Source organism: Abrus precatorius, unplaced genomic scaffold (genome assembly GCF_003935025.1).
Source record: "Abrus precatorius isolate BTA unplaced genomic scaffold, Abrus_2018 Scaffold6, whole genome shotgun sequence".
Lineage (NCBI taxonomy): Eukaryota > Viridiplantae > Streptophyta > Magnoliopsida > Fabales > Fabaceae > Abrus > Abrus precatorius.
The window spans coordinates 22,570,099-22,587,779 of NW_020874406.1; the positions used below are offsets into that span (position 1 = coordinate 22,570,099).

The 17,681-nt window shown below is 28.6% G+C and overlaps 2 protein-coding genes and 1 pseudogene across 2 annotated transcripts; all 3 read right to left on the bottom strand.

The window, feature by feature from the left end:
- Window positions 1-1,384: 1,384 nt before the first annotated feature.
- Window positions 1,385-5,957, bottom strand: LOC113869976 (chorismate mutase 3, chloroplastic). The gene is made up of 6 exons (XM_027506558.1): window positions 5,800-5,957; window positions 3,971-4,193; window positions 3,800-3,886; window positions 2,780-2,923; window positions 1,717-1,809; window positions 1,385-1,621 (listed from the first exon to the last, which is right to left on the bottom strand). The coding sequence occupies exons 1-6, from the start codon at window positions 5,955-5,957 to the stop codon at window positions 1,385-1,387; spliced, it is 942 nt and encodes a 313-aa protein (XP_027362359.1).
- Window positions 5,958-7,760: 1,803 nt separating this feature from the next.
- On the bottom strand, window positions 7,761-8,999 carry LOC113870404 (alpha-1,3-arabinosyltransferase XAT2-like). Its single transcript, XM_027506996.1, has one exon. The coding sequence runs from the start codon at window positions 8,997-8,999 to the stop codon at window positions 7,761-7,763; it is 1,239 nt and encodes a 412-aa protein (XP_027362797.1).
- A 5,235-nt stretch (window positions 9,000-14,234) lies between these two features.
- On the bottom strand, window positions 14,235-16,321 carry LOC113870405 (annotated as a pseudogene).
- Between the last annotated feature and the right edge of the window lie 1,360 nt (window positions 16,322-17,681).

Below are 17,681 nucleotides of genomic sequence, written 5' to 3' on the forward strand. Positions count from 1 at the left end.
TAAAAGAGTGAACTAATATGTGATAATAAAAATACGTAGCAATACACATGGTGGGGTCAGAAATTAGTATTGTCCAGCTCAAAAGATTAATAACACCGACCATAGCACTATCATAGACAAATTTATTTTCATTGTGATCGAAGCTTCCATTATAGGGAAGAAAATGGTGATAGGCCACATATCGAAGCATGTTTCTATAGTTCTCTCCAGCTGTTTGCTGACTTATTTGGCTTTTGTCTGAGAACTATGCATAACTCATTTAAAGCTTCTTACCCTTTTTTTATTCATATGATGAATTAGATTTAGAGCATTATTGATATTGCTTTCGTACCTTCGAAAAACAATGATTAAGTGATGCTTAGCATACTTCCAATTTCTACAGGCATTAATCTCTCTACTTTTATTTTTAAAATTTAACAAAATTATATATATAAAAAGACAAAAAAAATTTACATCAGTGTAAATTTAAAAAATTATTACATATAATCTAAACTTTTCAATTTTAAATTTAATGATTTATAATTTATTACTTTATTGACTATTAGATTTAAATTAAATAAAAAATTTAAATTAACTATAAAAGTTTTTAAACTACACTGATATAAAAAATCTTTCTTTCTCCATATAAATAAGATGAACCATTAAATAATGAATGCAGAAAAGATGAATGCAAGTATCTTGGTCCCAATTTCTACCCCACAAATGCTACTTATCAGTTCTCTATTTCAACTTCCCTTGCCGTGTGCTGATTGGCACCACCAATATATATAGTAAACTACCTGCATGTCATCATTATTGAGTACCACCACTGAAATTATACCAATGGCAAAATATCTTTACAAGAGTTAAGTTACCTAGCATATTAAAATTTAGTGGTATGAAGTTATATATAATTAAATTAGGCTTAAATAACTTTTGCGATCGTTGTAAATTTTGAATTTTTTATTTTTATTTTTGTCCTGATTTATTATTTTTAATTCTTGTACATTTTATTTTATTTTATTTAGTCCCTATCTTTGTTTTAAGTCCATATTGCCCGCCCTTCCCCTCTATTTTATTTTTATTCCCTGTTTACTATTATATACTATAGAAAATTAAGAGACTAACAAAAGAAAAAGGACTAAAAACATAAAAAAAAAGTATTAAAATATTTTTAAAAGGTGAAAATTTACATTTACCAAAAAAATTATTAAACCATTAATTTGTGAGTTTTGAGAACTGGTTCAATAAATAAAAAGGCTTTATTTAAAATCACATTATAGATGCATTGAAAATCATATTGATAGTGCAACAATAACACTTCAATAGAAAATACTACTTATGATTTTTTAACAAGTAAACTAAAAATACTCTACAATGAATTCTGTTTGGATCATCTGGTTGTTTAGTCAAGTCTTCTCAACAGGTATTCTATCTGCACTTCTTTTGTGAGAGGCATTATCCAATCTCCATAAAGATTTGCAATCAAACTTGGCTTGATTTTATATACAGGATCAGCTACATCACCTGTTTCATTGATCTTCACCACCTGGCCATATGTCCTTGCCTTCATTTCTACTCTCTTCTTGACCGATGCCTCCACAGTTTCATATGTCAACAACTCCAGCAACCGTTTCTGGTCCTGTGTGGGCAGATTAATGCAGTGTCAGAAAATTAACATGACCATATCTAGAGTCACAAGGGAAAACAGGATGAATCAGACATGCAGAAGTTTACTTTCTCTTTAATGTAAGCTTCATATACAGAAGGGGCTTCTTGAAACTTTGCCTCAGCAACAAATTTTCCATAGTGGATTCTTTTTGAGAGAGCCTGTAATGGTGCTGAAGCATTATAACAAAAACATGATATTGTACTAAACAACTGTAACATGATTATGATATCAAATATCCAGAGAGTCAAGAATGAGTTTTGTTAAGTTTTTTGGCTGTTGTTCTTTATAAACTTTACAAAGTAAAGCTAGAATATAAAAAACCAAATCCAATTTCATATTTACATATTTTAGGAGTCAATGACCTGAATGTTTGAGTGCATACTTTACTACATTCAGGATTTAGAAGGTATGACTAAATTACAATGGTTCAAAAGAAGTGAGCTTCTTGTGCATGCAAATTAATACATTGGTTAAAAGTGTTTAAGCATCATTAGATTTCAACTCTGGAAGTAAAAAAAAGATCCTTAGCAAGTCTTTCTTGAGACTTGTGGCATACCCAAGCCTTAGAATAGGGCAACCTCCTCTCCCCCCTAAACTTTTTTATTACCAAGAAAACAGATCCTTACAAATCACTTAAGTTACTCAGTCAAGTATACATGAAGGGAAGCATCTAAAATGAAAAGAATGCTTTATAATAACAATATTATATCGATGTAGTGTGACGATATAATACAAATTACAAACCCAATGGTCCTATAATAAGCTCAAGAACTATTATAATATTACTAGAAAAATCCCAAGCTCACTTATAAGACTAATAACCCCAAATAATAAAAAAACAAATTAGGAAAAATAAAAAAATTTGGAAAAGAAACTCCTAAGATTGCTTCATCAATAAGATGACTAATTATAACTTGTTAGGGATGTAATATAAAATCATTCATGAATGACATTTGCTTAACAACTTGAGCTTGTAGTAAAATTAATTTATAACAGCATAAGTGGTTGAGAGCCTCCATGACAAAATGGTCTAGAGTTTAATCCTTATCTTATCACCCTCATTTTTCTAATAAAAAGTTGTTGAAAATGATAAACCATCTTCCATAACACAGGGAGCTTAATTAGTACCTGCAAGCAAAGAGTGTCACAAACAGCAGCAGATCCACAGTTACCATCATCTCCTGCTTTTACCAATCTTGGGAGGAGATCTTTGAAATACACATTCCAAATTTTATTGTTTATATTGATGGAATCAGCACAGTGATGCAGAACCTAGTTACAAGTACAAGGCAAAATGAAAGATAGGATAGTCAAAATCCAATCAGAAATATAATGCATAAACTAAATTAAAAACAATTTTTTTTTGTTGTCACCTAGTCAATTCAGTTAAAATGTGTGGAGAGGCATTGATAATAAAATGCAGGAAATTATGTCTTATAAAATGGCTTGTATGTCTTCCTTGGGCTTGGCTTGACATGTGACTAGATCCAAAAAGAGACTCATGGTGCAACCCTACCAAAGTTTAGTGAATCTATAGCCACATGGTGAATTGTCTCTCAATTTGGTCCATGAAAGCAGGCCTATAATTCTTTGCAGGGCAAATCAAGTTGAATTCTATGTCCATTTTTCTTCTCCTTACATAAGATTTTATGATTGCATGAAGATGTAATCGTAAACATATATCATCCACATTTTATTTGCAAATATCATTTTCTTTTTTGGAGCGCAAATGATTCACATGTAATATAAGGACGACAAAATAAACTAGTGGTCTCCATAACACAAAAAAACTAAAGTACACATGACCTTCTCATTGAAGCATTATAAGAATTAAATATTTTAAATAGAAGAGGTGACGCCCCCATTTTATACAGCAGCAAGTTAGCTCAAAATAATAATTGAATTTGCTTCACTTTAGATGCCATATTAATCTACTAATATTATGGGCCAATTGGTAGTAATCAGCCTCTCTTTCTCACTAAAATGGGTAGGCACAACCACAATCATTAACCAATGATCACCCTATCTAAAAAAAAGGGAAATATCAGATGTTATCATGTACTTAAGATAGGCTAGAAGAAGGAAACAGGTTAGTCACCAAATGAAGTTTTATCTTATGTAACATGAAAAAAAATAGAATTCCAAAACCTGTGGATACTGCAAAGGTGGAAGCATTGGCTTAGGTAAGTCTTCAGGGAAGAAAGCATGCTCATCTGGGCTTTTGTATCTGCCCACCTAATTCCAAAGGGAAGCCAAGCATATAGTTAAACCATGACCATTTTCTATTCCATATTTTCACTGTCTCAGAATTGCATTAACCTGTGCATGAAGCTTTTCAGTTTCCCAGACAATGTACTCAACCAAAGATCCATTAAAACCATCCATGAAGAATGCATCATTGTCATATGTATCTGCGTTATAACAATACTGAGCTCTCTCCAATAGACTGAATATTATGCTATCCTCCTGCCTAATCAAAGAGTGCCTGATGCTGTCTAAAGTCAAGCTTTTACTCTCATCCACCCTCTTTTTACCTGAATGTCTGTGCAGAAAGAAACTGTTAAAAGTTGATCCACAGGGTCATGGAAGCAAAGTACTAGCCATTTCTAAGATTAAATCGTTAGAACCCAAACTTTAAATTACTATTGTTGTGATAAAATCCCATTTCTCGGGTGTATGGTATAAGGAAGGGAAGGATCAAAACATCAGGGTAAGGATGACAGAAAAGGAAATAAAGGTGAATCTTCATGCTGATGGTCTTGAGCATAATTGAATGCTGAGATGGCAAGGGAACTGTGGGAGGAGGAGAAAATTTGTTTGTAGGAAATGATAATATAAGATGGAAGGATAACAAGGAGGTAGGAAAGAATGAAGTTGCTCTAGTTTCTACAATAGTGTTTCAATTTCTTATTTCTGAAATTCTGGATTCCAGTCCTGTTTTTCATAACAGAGAAGAGGTTTCTGTCGTATTATAAAAGCAACTCTCACTTGAGCCCACACAGGGACTTCAACAATTTGAAGATGAAGTCATTATGAAATAATACTAAATTGATCACCAGCAATACAAAAAACTTAAAACATTGAGAGAGGATAGAAGTTTTGATCATTTATACCTTTGCCTTCTTGCCAAAAGAAAGGCTCTGGCTGCTCTGCAGACAGCAAGTTCAAAGCAAGTGCCATAAATGCTAGGTATATTTAACTAAGCATGTTTAACAGAAAGTTGCATACAGGGATGCACTGTCTTCAATGTTGAAAAATACAACTCTTGGCTTACATTATAGAATTCCTTTGCTTAATACTAGTAAGCTTAATCCCCATCATCCTATGACATAATGGAATTTCAATTTTTAGGAATATTTGTTTCTTATCACAATATTCAAGAATATTGTGATCTTTCTCAAACTGGGAAGTTTGAAGAAATTATTTTATATCAGACCCATCAAGTGTGTGTGTATGCGTCCATAACGCTTACATAATGACAACAAATGAATACAGGAGACAACAGGTTTGAAAATATAAGAACTGTTTGGATTTCAATTACGATTTTTAGACATTCAAACGTGTTAAGATCTATCTGACACCCCTCATTCCTCTCCATCCTTTTCATCCTATCACATCGTATCACATAATATATCTATCACATTTTTCTCTTGTATCCCCCTCTCTCTCTCTCTTGGAAGGGTGTTCACCAAACATTTTCCTTTGAACTCATTGAAACATGATAGAATGGAATGAAATCCATTAGTTAGATATACTGACACTGTTATGTGTATCTTCGTCTCAAAACACAGATGGATCAGAAACGAGTCAATGACAGTGTAATAGATTTGTCGGTATCACATTTGATTATATCCAATTTTCAACTTCAAATGAGTGCACTGATATTGCTGGTATCCCATTATACCCAAATGAATAATAATAATAATAATAATAATAATAATAATAATAATAAAAGCCATAACTTGTGATCGTGTTTTGAAAGCCATAAAATTCATGAAGAAACGCATTACTCACCGATGTAGCTCTCAGGGCACTATCATACCATTTACAAACCCACATATATCATTAACACATACACCGTCATTGATTTTTCAGAAACAACATAGAAACAATCGGGAAAAAAAGTGAAGCGTGGGTAAGAAAAGTACCTTATTGGAAACGAAGAAGCAGCAGCTCGAAGTTGAAGAGAGCGACACCCTTTAATGAAAAGAGAGTTCTTGAGGAGAAAAATGGTGGCTTTGGAAGGAAGATGGGAAATGGCTTTGGTTCCATGGTGAGGTTGATGTAAGCGCAACGATGCCTCCATGCGAAGGTGACAACTACAGCACCGAAACAAGTGCGGCTGAAAATGTAGCAACTTGCAAACTGAAAAACATGGGACAGAACAAAAAAAATGAAAATATCTATTTTTAATGTATATTATCCTTGATTAATTCATCAACATTAATGAAAAAATATTATAAGTTATAAATTTATATTTAATTTTTAAAAAAATTATAATATTAAATAGTCAAATTTATAACTTATATACTGGATAAATATATTCAGTTGAATAATTTTAAATTTGTTTATTTTTTGTATATAAATTCTCCTAATTACTAAATTAAGATATTATTTGATATTTTTTATGTTTTCTATTTTATAAATGTTTTTTTTTTACTTTATCAAGTAGTAAGAAGATTTGTTGGATGATATAACAAAATTCTATCCACTTATAAGAACTATGTTTTTTAATTTTATTGAATGGTGTATGAATTTTTTTATGTGGTTTTTATATATGATTTTATTATTATTTAATATTATTTTATTGTTCTAAAATATTTAAACATTAATTTTTTATATTAATTTCTTCTGTTTTTACTTTAGAAGAAAATAATAAGTTGATCTTTTCTTTTAATAAGATGACTTGTTTTCTCCTAAATTTTGTATTAATTATATTTTTTATTTATTTTCAATTGTTGATTTGGGACAACTCTTAAATTTTATATTTTTTTATTTATTTATCTATTTTGTGATAATCATACTGTAAAGTTGTTCATGAGCCTTCTTTCAAAACTAGTCCAACTCATATTTTGTAACTCAACATATCTTATATATATGCATTCTATATTATATTTCATACATGTTTGTAAGATATTATTACAACTAAGTATTATTTTTATAATCGCGATTTACTTAAATTTTTTCATTATTAAATCACATTAACATAACAAATATAATCGTCTCTTTATATTATCTCTTTTTTTTTCCTTCACCATCATTTGTGCTCCTTTTTTTGCTTCTTATTCTCTTCCTTCCGTTATCCTACCCCACTAATTTCTACTTTCTTTTCCTTTTTATTATCTTGCTATTAAATTATTGTCTTGAATATAATCTATATAACTTTGTAAGAGCTCATTTGTAGTCAATATTTTTTCACCATAGTTAGTTACATTTAACATTTACAAAAGTTGCAAAAAGATGACCATTATTAAGAGTGACTAGAGAAGGAAAATCAATCACTAAAATAGGTAATCCACGAGAAAAACAAGGAGGAGAAAGAAAAGTGTCAAAATTATAACTCTTTTAAAATAAATTATATTTAAGTAATACTTTTATTTAAAAAATATATTATTTAAGTCATATTTTGATAATTGCTTATTCAAACACTTCTTTGAAATATTTTTAAAAACAATGACTCATAACATAATTTAATGATATCTTTTTAGCATAAGATAAAAATAACTCATTTTAATAAGTTATGAAAAAAACTCATTAAAATTAGATAAAAAAACTTATCAAAATCATAAATTGTTCAAAAGTCCTTTCAAATAGATCAATAGATCCTTAGTATGATAGAATAAATAATTTATTAAGCATGACAAATTTACTTTGCAACGGGTTATGCACTAATTTAAAATAATAAAAAAAAGCAAAAATCCAAGGTGAAACATGTATATTTAAAATGTGATATTAATAAAACTAAGAGAACACACATGCAATTAAATTGATATTTTTAATCAAATTAAACACGCAAAAGTAAAAGAGAGGAGAGAAGCAACAAGTTTAATGTGTTCATTTTTATTTTAGCTTTTCAGTACATTTTTTAGAACAAGATGTAACTAGATGTCTAATTGACTTTATTCATAAATATATTGGCCTTTTCATAAGCTTTGACCAAGCACTTCTTAAACCTAATTATATCAAGTTTCACATTTTGTTTCTTCAAATATACACGTCTCTTAGCCCATTCTCCATGATGAAAAGCTTTTGGGTCCTTGATCACTAAGCTATTAGCACCATACTCCTCTAACAAACTACTTTCATTTGCTTCAATCTTGTACTCTATGTATTCCAACCCCAAAACCTTGGGTGGATCTGCATAATAAGTTTTCGCAGCCCATTCAAGCCCAATGGGCACCACTTGTACTACCACCGAGCCTGGCCTAAGGAACAAAAAATGTGTCAAGCCTGCACCATGCACTCCCAACATGACATGGCTAGAGTGAATCAACCTATAAGCATTGGCTATAGAAACATTTCTTGATGGCTCCAATACATGCACATTGAACCCTATCTCCTTTGCTACATTAATAACTTCTTCTTGGTTCAAGATCACACGACTCACACTACCTTTTCTTGCCACTAATGTGAGATGTGGCTTACCCCTTTTATTGGAATACAATGATGGGGTGTCACTCTTGGTATATGTATTTTTTAGGAATGCACTGAAATCATGTAGAGTTCTAGGATATGGTAACAATTTTGGGTCTATAGTAATAGCCCCGTGTTTTATTAACCCTATGGTTGCTGAAGGAAAGCAATGATTAGTGGTTAAATTGTTTGCGTTGATGATCAAGTGGTGTGGACTAAACGCTGATAACAATTCAGCGTACTTTTGGAACCACCAAATCGTACCATCTGTGACCACAAGTGTCACATCTTGATTAGGGAATAGAGAATTAATGGTGATGAAGAGTGAGATGAAGTTCTCATTAATGTCATGGTAAAAGTTTCCAGTGTACCCACCCACACTGAATACTAGTGCTGGGCTATGGTGTGTGGCACCACAAGTTGATTTTGGTGGAGTTGAGGTGAGTGTTATTTCTTTCACTGAGGACATTGCTGACTTGTCATTCTTAAGTGGGTATGGTTGGATTTTCATGGAGATGTTTGATTGGTTCCATGTGTGGGGGCCCAAAGCAAAGAGAGTTGAGGAAGATTGATCCAAAAGTGTTGGGCCATTCATTGTGCATATATCAAATTCTTTATGTGAGCGGTCACAAGTGACTGTAGCAGTACCATTGGCATCCCAAATCCAGCCCCATTGAGAAATTGATAGCTTGTGTTTTAGTTTCACTTTCCACATTGTTGCATCTGCAGAGGCAAAATGAATATTTTAATGTAATATTTTTTAATTTACTGCAAAAGCTTGAAGTTTCCATAAACATGCATGTACAACAAGCATCAAACTCATTTTGAAATCATTATTTTTGTTTTTTAGTTTATAAATATTGTATAAATCTAAATTCTCTTAACTTTAATCAGTTTAATCATTTTAATAAAAATTTGTGTTGAAAAGAAAATATAAATTTTTTAATGCAATGAATTAGCTTAACAATGTTACGTGATTTATATAACTAACTTCATTTAGTAGAAGAAAATTTTGATGTTGTTATAAAATATATTTATGTGTGACATTACAAGAGTATCGGATTAAAAAATTTAAAATTTAAAAGAAAAAAATAACAATTAATATCTAAATTTAATAAATATAACTTAAACAAAATTATAAAACTGAAGTTTATTAAATGGAACCAGTAATTTAATTTTGTTTTTATCAAACTCAATTAGTACATGAAGAGCCCAACCTAAAAAATGGTCTAGTAGATAAAATAGGTTCATTTGGATAAAAATAAAAAAGATAGGATAATTCTACCACTATCACTTAAGTACCATATTAGTAGTCTTTTCTCTTACATTTGCAATTTTATTCACCTATCATTATTCGCTACATTATTGCATCTTAATCTCACTTATGGATAACACTTTTTGTTTAAACTCAACTCTCACTAAAAAATATCAATTATTTTGACTTATACAATTTAAGACTTATAACATTACTATAGCCTTCAAGGAATGTGTTGCAATATACATCCTTAATTAATGGTAACTCAAAATAAATATATATTTAATAACCTTTTTAAATTTTGTTAACCAATTACAAATACTCAGTGAAATGTAGAGTTTGTGAATTACCTTGTATCACAAGAATCTGGAGAAAGAACATGAACACTAATACCATAATGAATGCAGCTGATTTTATCAATCTTGTTGTCTTTATTTCCTCCATTGATATTACTATTTAGAAGTAAAGTTTAGCAGAACTTATGTCAAGGATATAGTCACGCTCTTTCTTCAGGTTTTACTACACTAAAATACAACAAACATAGTGATTAAGAAAGAGAAACAAAAAATATCAATAATCTATGTTTCTATAGGCTAATTCCCAAAAAATATAGATCAATCGCTGAATGATAAACCAAAACAAGTATAAATATATGAAGAGCCGGAGTTTTCAATTTGAATGTGAATATAAAGCAATATTTAGTGATTGCTATGTATGAACAAAATAAAAGTAAAAAATTATTCTTGCAACTGCTGAAAATAAACTGATTATCTAAACCAAAAAAATGCTTACTAGTACTAATTGCAGTATAAGTACCTCTCAGTCACACCCACATATATACATATATATATATATATATATACACGTAACTGCTAAGAAAAAGAGTAATGGGAGCTTAATTACAGATACTAACATATGTTAGCTAATATATCATTGCCAATTCCCTTGCATTTTTTGTTTAATATATTGAGTTAAAAGTGCTTATTTTAATTCTCTATATTTCAAGTCAAAAGCTAAATTTATCTATCCTTACGTAAAAGAGATAATAATCATATTAAAATTACAAGATTTATTTAAATATATTTTCAATCGTTATCATCTTTAATTTTTGTTTTTTTTATATATTTTAAAAGGTTAATTTTGAATTTTTATATGATTTTAAATCCATTAGAAATTGGTCATTATTAATAATAATAATAATAATAATAATAATAATAATAATAATAATAATAATAATAATAATAATAATAATAATAAATTTTCCTTTTTTTTTCTCTATTTTATCATTTTAATTCGGTGAAGATTTATAACAAGAAACAGTCGATTCTTTTGCAACGATTCTAATGGGCTCAAGATGAAGAGATAATTGTGTAGCAGTTGTTACCAATCGCTTTTTCATTAAAAAGATAATAGTACAATTAGATACTTCACAAAGTATGATTTGTATTTTAAAAATTTTGATGACAAGTAAGAAAGATATTAAATTTTGTATTTTAAGAATGGTTATATATTCATTTATTATTATCTATAAAATTATCGATTTTCTTTAGACGTGAAAAATATTTTTATTTTTCAATATCTTATTTTATAAAAAATGATTATAACAGTGAATATCAATGTACAAATAACTTATACTTTGTGAAACAAATTTAATCTCTACATATATTATGGGGTATTGAAAATTGAGAATGATCTTTCAAAGACATTTTGTGAAATAATAAAAAGTAAAATAGAAATGAAACTTTTCTTTGAAAATATTATAATCAATACAATAATAATTGAATATAATAATAGTTTTTGGAAATAAATATTTTTGAGAATATTTTTAAAAGCGGTGATGATTCATTGAAACTTCATTTTTTGGATGTAAATCGGGTAGAAGAAGAGAGAAATAAGAAAAATAAAATAAAAAGAAAGAAAGTAGAAATAAGAAAAAATATGCATAAAAATAGAAGTAGTCAAAATTAATAATATTTTTATATAAAAATTGTCACAATTGTGGAAATAGTCAATATGTTCAAGTTTATTATTATTATTATTATTAAGTAATTACAATTTGATTTACTTAAAAAATTATTTTTGCAAAAATAGAAAAACTCAATACATTTGACTAAAATTAATTATAATAACTTCAAGATGTTAGAAAGAACGTGGTTGGTTGACATCCTAGCTTTTTTTTTTTTTTTTTTTTCAATTTCCTTCGCAAAGATTAAATTTTAAACAAAATTTAACATATTGAATGTAATGTAACATTTCAAATTTAAAATATATTAATTACTAAATAAATTACAAAAAGATATTTTTGTCATAAATTTTCTAAAACTTGTCAACACATTAATCAAATTATATATAAAAAAATACTTTTGAAAAGTCAAAGTGTCGTTATCACCAAATTAGTTTGGATTATAGTTGTAACAATAACAACAATTTAATTATAAAAACATAATAATACGAAGACACAAACAAAATTAAAAGAACATGAGATAGAATACTAAAAGCGGGAAATTGAGAGGCATTATGATGAAAGATAATTAAAAAAAAAAAATCAAACCTATATTGTATTTGTATTATTAAAGTACTTTATTTCTTGTGATTAAAAAAGAAGGAAGGAAGAAAAAAAAAGAAAAGTAAAAGAACATTTCATTTTTTATGAATTTTTAAAATACTTTCATTATCATTTTTTCAATTTAGTGAAAATTTAATTTAATTTTTATTTAATATTTAAATTTTATTATTTTACCCGTAACTAAGATAATATATTCTAGTGATATATATATATATTAAAACGAAAAATAAAACAGAAAAAATGTACATGTAACTCTGAAGATGCAAGTAAAGATGACAAAAATCATACAAAAAAGATTAATATGTCAAAGATAGATTAAAAAATTTAAATAAATCACAATACAATAATTGAGAAAACATTGAGATTGAGTGAAGGATTGTGTGTCTTACGTGGAATTATCAAGACCAGTCACAACTGTCAGAGTAAACAACATGTCAAGTTGTGTGTCCTATCAAAAAAGATTAATAAGAAAAAAAATAACATAAAAGTAAAATACCTCTAAAGCTTTACAAATATGAGCTTCAGATAAATAGCTGTATGCTCCCAACTATAGCCACCCACCTAAAATTTGAGGTTTTTTTCTTCTGAAAAGTTCAAAACGCGCCTCTCATCTAATTCTAGAATTGATTTATAGGAAAAAAAATGCATTAATTAAGTTAATTAATACTAATTGTTAATAATTAATTCTATATTTAAAAATTTCTATAATTTTACTTGACTAAGTTTTCTATACGTCTCTCTCTAGAGATTGTATCTAGTATTGAAAAATTAACTGTTCATAATTATTTTATATTAAATATAAAAACTAATTCCCTTCTAAAGTTATGTCAACATTTGATTAAGATTTTTTTCGTTTATTATTATTATTATTATTCTAAATGAGAAAAATTATTCATCCAAAACTAGAAGTGTTATCAAGTAAATTCCTAAAGATTTGGATCACTAAAATAGTCTTTTATAAATTTAATTTGTTATTAAATTAACTTTTTTGAGATTCAAAACGTCACCATATTAGTCTTTAGAAAGGGTCAATGTGGCAACAAAACGAAGCTTTAAGAATATCTTGCTGATAAATTAGATTTTACCAAATCAAAAAGGAAAGCTAAATTAATTATTAAAATATTATTTTTGTGATAAAAAAAAAAGTGACAACTGTTTAAATTTTTGAAAAATTAATTAGTGATCCAAGTTCTTGAAAAATATATTTATTGATACTTTCATGGTCCAGCTAATAGATTTTCCTTATTTTATATGCTATGATTATCTCCTTTACTTTTATTTGAAATAAATGAAAACCAAAAGAGTTAATACAAATTTATCCAAGGATTATTGAATGGCTTGAACATGGGCACAAAACTAAAGATTGAAGAAAGCTGGCAAGCAACAAAAAACCTCCTGAGCCAATGAATTATTATTATTATTATTTGGAACATTTTCTTTTCTTCAACAATTTCATCATCTAAATTGCCGAAGGTGCAAGTCAATACACATAATGAATGCGGTGATGCGGGAGTTAGAGACTTACAGTGTTGAAATGTAGATCAAATTTTTGTTAAAAAGTTAAATATAATTATTACTTCATGAGTAATTTTATTCAACTCAAATAAAAATATTTTCAGTAAAATATATTTATAAATTAGACAAAAAATTATTAATTTATTTAATTATTCAAGCAAGAAACTAAAAAAAGGACATTATTATAAAAATAATAAATAATTTTTTTAAATAATTAATATCTTAAGACAAACTAAAACATACAGTACTATAAAACAAAAGAAATATGAAAAAATGCGTAATACGTACAAATTAATAAAAAAGCTGAAGAAGTTATTCGAAGATAATTCTGAAACGTTGCAAGTGTCAAATTTACAATTAAATGACAAATATTAGGAACACGTGTATACACTTAGACTTAGAATTAAGATTATATGACATCATGTAATAAACTAAGAAATATAATCTAACCATGCAGATGGTCATCTCATTCGTGATACCATATAAAACTAATTGCAACCATGAAAAAACCTTTGAGAGAGAGTGCAAAAAAAAAAAACCTTCTACAAATGAAATGTTAATGCTTAATGGTGCTAACAACAAAGGTCCCATGCAGATTTCTATATCCTATTTTTTCAGATAAATAGCGTTGCCTTGTTGTATGCTTTCTCCAAATACTTTCTAAATCTAACCAAATCCAATATCACATTTTGCTCTTTCAAATAAATATCCATTGTGCTTTTTGACCAAGGTTTCCCCCTAAGAAAAGCAACAGGGTCCTTGATCATCATATCTTCCTTGCTATACTTCTCAATGAGGCTACTCTCTTCAACTCTAATCTTATACTCCGTGTAATTTAATCCCATTTCCCTAGCTGGGTTGCCAAAGCACCATTCAGCTACCACTTCCAACCCTAATGGCACCACTTGAATGAACACTGACCCTGGCTTGAGAAACAAAAAGTGTGTCAATGCCGCACCGTGGATTCCAACCATTGCATGACTTGAACTAATGAGTGCAAATGCTTTGTCTAATGGAGTTGAAGGTTTTGGCTCAAACATAACAACATCAAAACCAACTTTTTCCATCTCCAATTTTACTTCTTCCAAGTTCAACAACAATCGTCCATCCCCACTTAATCGATTGACCAACACTAGACGTGGTCGTGCATTTTGAGGAGGGAAATTAAATGGAACATTATTTGCATGATCATAAACTTTGCTTAAAAATGCATGAAAATGATGAAGTGACTTTGAGTTAGAAATTAATTCGGGTTTTATGGTCATAAATCCATGTGACACTAGACCAAGAGTGGCAGAAGGAAAGCAGTGGGTGGCGGTATCATTATCAAGGTCAACGATAGGGTGCTTGCTAAATTGACCTAGTAAGTTTGCATATTTACTAACCCACCAATCACGTGCTTTAGAAATCACAAGCACCACGTCTCGATCATCAAGACGGTGGAACAAAGAGTTGAGGGTGATAAAGAGAGGGATAAACCCATCATTGAATTCATGGAAGAAGTTTCCCGTGTACCCTCCCGCACTGAATACCAAGGCCGGGGATTCATGCATGACGTGGCAAGATGGAATTGGTGCGCCTGTGGTTATGGTCAACTCCTTTATCCTTGACATTACAACACCCTCGAATTTTCGAGGATAAGGACGAATTTTTATGGCCGTTGGATTTGGATCAACGGTGGTGCGATGTTGGATGAAGAAAGTGGAATGGTCGGGTCCAACACTGTTGCCACGTGGATGGTGCAAATGTCATAATGATAATGGGAACGGTCACAGCTGATTTGTCTTTTTGCGGGACTTGAGTCTTGCTTACTTGCATCCGATTCTAATTGAATTACTTCTAGCTGCTTTGTTTCTTGTACTGCCCACACCTCAAATTGAAAAAGAGATATTAAACTTATACAATTTATGTAAAAGAAAGAGAAAAATGAAAAAGTGTGCTGTAAAATTTTATCTAATAGTGTGAATTTAGAGTAATAATAAAAAATTAATATACTATTAGCATAAATATTATGAATTTATAGTAATATTGTGACACTATATTAACAAATAATCTTATTAGTATAAAATATTAATACATACTATTAATAGATCAAATATCAATACAGTATATCATATTATTAAGAAATTTTTAATATTTATACTACTGATTTTATTTTTGTTAAATAGAATTTGTAATAAAAAATAATTTTAATAAACTTGAAATTATTAAAGTAGAAATAAGTATCATTTATTGTCACTCTAATACTAATAAATTGTTGAAGCGAGAAATAAATGATGCATAAATAAGGTGACGCAATGAAAGTTACAGAATGGGGACTTTTTAAGAAGCATCTAAAAATTTTGTGGGAACCATTAATATACATGCAAATCCTAATTCTTTTTGTAAAGTTTAATTATGAAATATGAGTTAAATAAAATTAATCTGAGTTAATGTCCACGACGCTTGCACAACAAATCCTAATAATTTCTCTAAAATTTATCCTTGTTATGAACAATGAGGCTCTTTGAAAACTCAATGAGCTTTGTGGCATTGTTGGCCTAATGAGAAGTTGCAACGCACCTGGACTATTAGCTTTCTTGGTTGCATGTGTAAGCTTTGACATCACAGTCGACAAATACTTGATCTGAAACGCCAGAACAAGCACGAACAGAATCACGCATGTTGTTGTGGTTCTCCAATTTTTCTTCCTCGTTTTCATGTTCGTTGATCCAATTCTAGCTTCAACCTTCTTTCTGATGATGGGTAGTCGTAGAATATATGAACTGTGTCAGAACATAGAAGAATCTTGAGCATCGATCATATATATGAAGGTTTAAAGATGGGTGTATCATGTATGGGTAATTAGAAAGAGACACGGCACCTTATATTTCAACTTTATTTCTGATATCAAATTCTTCAAAGGCTTTGATTTGGTTTGCTCAGTTCTCTGGTTTTTGGCTTCAAGTTTCAACCTCGAACTTTTATAAACAGCACTTAAGGAAACGTCTACATGGGGAATCCACTTTTTGTTTTTCTTTTATCTCTCTGGTTAAGTAATAATAATAATGTTTAGTAAAATAAACTGACAAGGAAGAAAATGTTGTCATTTTTAGAAAATTTCGATACAAGTTTTAATTGCAGATTTTAAATTACTAAAAATAATAAAATTTGAATTACAAATATTTATTATATTTTTATAAAATAAAATTTGTATAATATTAATTTGTTAACATAAGTGTCAAACTTTAACTCTTACATTATTTAATATTTTTTAAACAAAATATAAGATTGATTAATTTAATTGATGAACTTTTTTTTATATTATATTTATGATTATATGTATTAAATTTTATATAATTTGAATATTTATGAATATTTAAAAATATATTAATAAAATAATATGATGAAATATTTTTTTAATTTTAATATAAAATTAACATCATTTATAAAAAATTATTAAATAATAGTAAGCGTTAAAATTTTAATATCTAATACTAAAAATCCTTATTATTAATATTTATAAAAAAAATTACATCAAATGTTCATTAAAAATTGTGATGACAATACACTAATAATGTTTTGAACGAAAAGTTGGTTAGTAAGACTCATAAAATTCATGATTTTTGCGTTTAAAATTAGTTCGAAAAATTAATATAACTATCTTTAAAAAATATTTGCAGATTCAACCACTCAATTCATATTGATAAAGAATGATCACTAAATTAATGCAATTGTAACATTTCTATCAGAATACCAAGAATCTCTAAACGAAACCAACCTTTTAGTCAAATTGATGGACAACTATCTCATAGTGAATAAATATCATTTGTTAAACATAAAATTAATTTTTTTTTATACTTTGAATTGGATTATGAAGAGGGAATTTATTATGCCCTACTAAAAAATTATTTAATTTTAACTTTGTGTATTTAATAGGGAGATCAAGAGTGATGATATTTTTAAGTATTTACTATAGTTATATTTACTAAAACTTAATTTTAAAATCACAAACATGCTTGAACACTAATGATTTTGAACGTATTTGGAATATGTAAAATAAGAATCCAAGTAACTTAAAT

What these genes read in the sequence shown, in the direction of transcription:
- LOC113870404 (XM_027506996.1), bottom strand. Translation starts at nt 8,999, where the DNA reads ATGTGGAAAGTGAAACTAAAACACAAGCTATCAATTTCTCAATGGGGC.
- LOC113869976 (XM_027506558.1), bottom strand. Translation starts at nt 5,957, where the DNA reads ATGGAGGCATCGTTGCGCTTACATCAACCTCACCATGGAACCAAAGCC. An exon ending in CACCTTTGCAGTATCCACAG is followed by an intron (nt 2,924 to 3,799) that starts GTTTTGGAATTC and finishes ACTTGTAACTAG; the next exon opens with GTTCTGCATCACTGTGCTGA. An exon ending in GTGACACTCTTTGCTTGCAG is followed by an intron (nt 1,810 to 2,779) that starts GTACTAATTAAG and finishes GCACCATTACAG; the next exon opens with GCTCTCTCAAAAAGAATCCA.